Here is a 3,288-nt window from a genome sequence, read left to right on the forward strand (position 1 = left end):
AAACATTCGTGGCCCACCGTCCAACACCAGTCCGTGAGACCGGCCGCCCGTCGGTAGGCCTCCAAGATCCGGTCCGTGACGCAGCACCGGCTGTCGTTCATCAGGTCCGCCTTGTGGGCCAATAAGACCCGAGGGATGTGCGCAGGGACGTAGTGAGCGAGGAGGTGCTGCCAGGCATCGACGGCCGCCAGCGAAGCCCGGTTTCCCACGTCAAAGACAAGGAAGACACCGGCCACGTGGGTGCAGATCAAGGCGTGGTGACTGGGGGAGGCGGTGAGCTCCTTGTGACTCACGTCCCAAAAGTGCAGGTGCACAGGACGCGTGTCGTCTCGGACACGGATTATGCTGCCCTTATGGGCCGTGGTGGTGTTCGTAGGGAGGAAATTTTCGGATGCGCCCGCTTTGTTGTCCAAGGAGCCGGGGAGAGGTTTATTTCGCACGGTCATTGGTTGCGGGGGGAGGGGGTAGACGATCACGTCCACGCCGACCGTTGGAACATATTGTAAGCCGTGCAAGGGTTCATTGAAAAAGCGACGAATGAAGCTTGTTTTGCCAACCGCGGCTCCGCCCACAAGGAGAATTTTTTGAGTAACTTCGAGCTGAACGGGAGGAAGTGGATTCATAAGGGCCAAGGAGGGGCGCAGACGGGCCAAAAGCTCAGTGTCCGCAGACCATGTGTATATAATCCATTTAAAAAGTGCTGTTTTTGATAGATGCATTGGAAAAATGAGGGTTTCGTGGCATTCAAAGGGAAGGGAACCGGACCAGGAGGTGGGCTGAAAGTGAACTCCAGGAACATTAAAACATCGTATGCAACACGACGATTACTTTCCTGTCTCCTAACCACCACAAGTGCCTGTATAAATGCTCCGTACATATGTATCCGTCCGTCGCACACCCTTCCCAGGCCTCGCGGAGTGACTTCCATGCAAGCAGGGGCCTGTCTGGCCGCCTGGGAGGGTCTCGCTAAGAAAGGAAAGCCTCGCCAGCCCATTCCATGCACATTTCAACCTCGACCTCTTCTAACAAGAACACCCCATTCACACGCTCATTATCCCCTCCATACCCTCTTATACAGCAGGACAGTCCATGGCTTCCTATGGCCATCATCAGCCGCAACAATGGTACGCGGGTGGTCCCTCCTCATTCGACACTAGGGCGGGCGCTATGGCGGGCGCACCAGGAGGCTCATACCCCGCCCCTGGCATGAGTGGAGCGGGGACTGTACCGGGAAGCAATTATCTCGCACAAGGAGTGAGTGGAGGCAGTACGATGGTGAATGGCGGTGGTGGGCAGTGGGGGGGGTCCATGGATTCCGGCGGAGGAGAGGAGGACTACTCGATGGAGCCCCCGCTGCTCGTTGAATTGGGCATTAATTTTCAGCATATATGGGAGAAGACCAAGACAGTTTTGATGCCGCTGGGATCCATGGACGAGCATATCATGGACGATGCGGACTTGGCGGGGCCTCTTTTCTTCCTACTCTCCTTTGGCATTTTCTTATTGATGACGGGAAAGGTGCATTTCGGGTATATATACGGATTCGGTGTTTCAGGCTGCATCGCTATGTATCTGGTTCTGAATCTTCTGGTGAGGGAACGGGATGATATGGGAGGTTATGGGGGGGATGTGGGTGGATATGCACGCATGAATGGTGCGTAGATGGGATCGTCCTGATATGGCCTACGGTGGGCAGAGGGATTGGCCTTTCCAGGGTCGTATTTGGCTAAAACCTGTCCGTGCCGATTCCTTGAATATGGTCCTGACGAACCTGTCCCTCTCCTCCATTTCCTGCGTTGCCATGCTCGGATGCGACGTCCCACTCCCTGTACTCTCTTCTTCCTTCCCCACCCCAGAGCCCCAAGGACATCGACGTCTGGCGCGTCTGCTCCATCCTCGGCTACGGCCTCCTCCCCGTCATAGGCCTGGCCTTCCTGGGCATTGCCGTCTCGCTCAAGGGCGGCGTGGGCCAGGGTCTCGCCACCCTGACGATTGCGTGGTCCACGTACGCCTCCACTCGCCTCTTCGAGAAGGCCCTGAACATGAGTCAGCAGAGGTATCTGGTTGCCTACCCCGTCGCCCTTGTATATGCGATTTTCGTGCTGATCACGGTCTTTTGATAACATGATTCGCAGGGCAGAGGGACGGGAAGGGAGGGGCGTCGGGGCCGTGGGGTGGCAGTGTAAACTGGGTGTGAGGGTTACACATACACAATATTGGAAACCCAAAGAAGCAAAGAATGGCACGCTGAAGTACCACTCAAGAATATGTCTGGTGGTGTCGCGAGTGAGCTGTGAGGCAACCTTTTAAAATTCTTTCCAGGGTCCCTCTGGTCCTCGCCCTCCCTTCCTCCTTCTCTCTTCCATGCCCCCCTCTCGTGTCAAATATTCCTCCCCAGACTCCTCGGTTCTCCATCTCAAGTTTCTTCCCAAAATTCCGCACCTCTTCCCGCCTTTACGTCTTGGTGCTCCGCATGCCTACGGCTTTTTTCCCTCCTCCGTCCTGCCTCCCACCCGCCTGTCTTGAGTCAAGACACAAAATTCCTGACCTCCGTTTCTGCTCAAACCCCCCTTTCCACCAACCCCTCACCCGTAGCTGTCGCCCCTACGCTTTGTCACTGAACTGAACGAAAAAAAGGGATTGAAAAAGGAAAAGAGCCAGGCGACTGTGAACGGAGGCAAATGCGGGCGCCACCTCCTGCAACCTCCGGAGAGCCTTTGAGACGGCGCCCTACCACCCCTGTCCAGACCCCCTGTGTCCCATGGGATGGGCCGCACGATCTTTCTGCCCATCGACCTCGCGTGCGTGCACCACTTCCCCTCCTCCCCCTCCAAATTTGGGAATGAATGTCTCTGTTTCTGCTAGTTACATCGGCGCGGACTCATGTCTCGCCACACTGCACAACTTTGCAGGCCTTTTGCCTGTCCTGCCTCCCTCCCTCCACCCCTCCTTCGCTTCCTCTGTCCTTCCCGCCGCCCTCACGAAATCGCCACGAACTCTTCCGGGCGTGCGTACTTGTGTTTATGCCTGAATTCATGCAAAGGCAAACGAGAGGGTGAGCTGTGGTAGGAGGCAAGGACGACCAGCGAGGCCTTTGTGACCCCCGATAGGACAAGGGCGAGAGCAAAAGCTCGTCCTTCCCCTCCACCACCGCGTGTGTGGTAGAGCGGGAGGGAGGGAAAGAGAAGATGCCGTGAGTCAAGGGCGACGTACCGTTGGAAGAGTGCCTGCACCTCATCGCAGTACCGCTGCAGCCACTCCTCCACCACCTCAGGCGCGGGTTCCCCC

The 3,288-nt window shown here is 56.8% G+C and overlaps 1 protein-coding gene across 1 annotated transcript; it reads left to right on the forward strand.

The window, feature by feature from the left end:
• The first annotated feature begins 1,074 nt into the window (after window positions 1-1,074).
• Window positions 1,075-2,205, forward strand: NGA_0189701 (yip1 domain-containing protein). The gene is made up of 2 exons (XM_005854221.1): window positions 1,075-1,590; window positions 1,857-2,205. Exons 1-2 carry the CDS (start codon window positions 1,090-1,092, stop codon window positions 2,118-2,120), a joined length of 765 nt encoding a protein of 254 aa, XP_005854283.1. The 5' UTR covers window positions 1,075-1,089; the 3' UTR covers window positions 2,121-2,205.
• Window positions 2,206-3,288: the final 1,083 nt, after the last annotated feature.

This window comes from Nannochloropsis gaditana (genome assembly GCF_000240725.1).
Source record: "Nannochloropsis gaditana CCMP526 unplaced genomic scaffold scaffold580, whole genome shotgun sequence".
NCBI lineage: Eukaryota > Eustigmatophyceae > Eustigmatales > Monodopsidaceae > Microchloropsis > Microchloropsis gaditana.

Coding starts and splice junctions, on each gene's coding strand:
- NGA_0189701 (XM_005854221.1), top strand. CDS start 1,090: ATGGCTTCCTATGGCCATCATCAGCCGCAACAATGGTACGCGGGTGGT. Junction 1,591..1,856: donor ATCTGGTTCTGAATCTTCTG/GTGAGGGAACGG, acceptor TCCCCACCCCAG/AGCCCCAAGGACATCGACGT.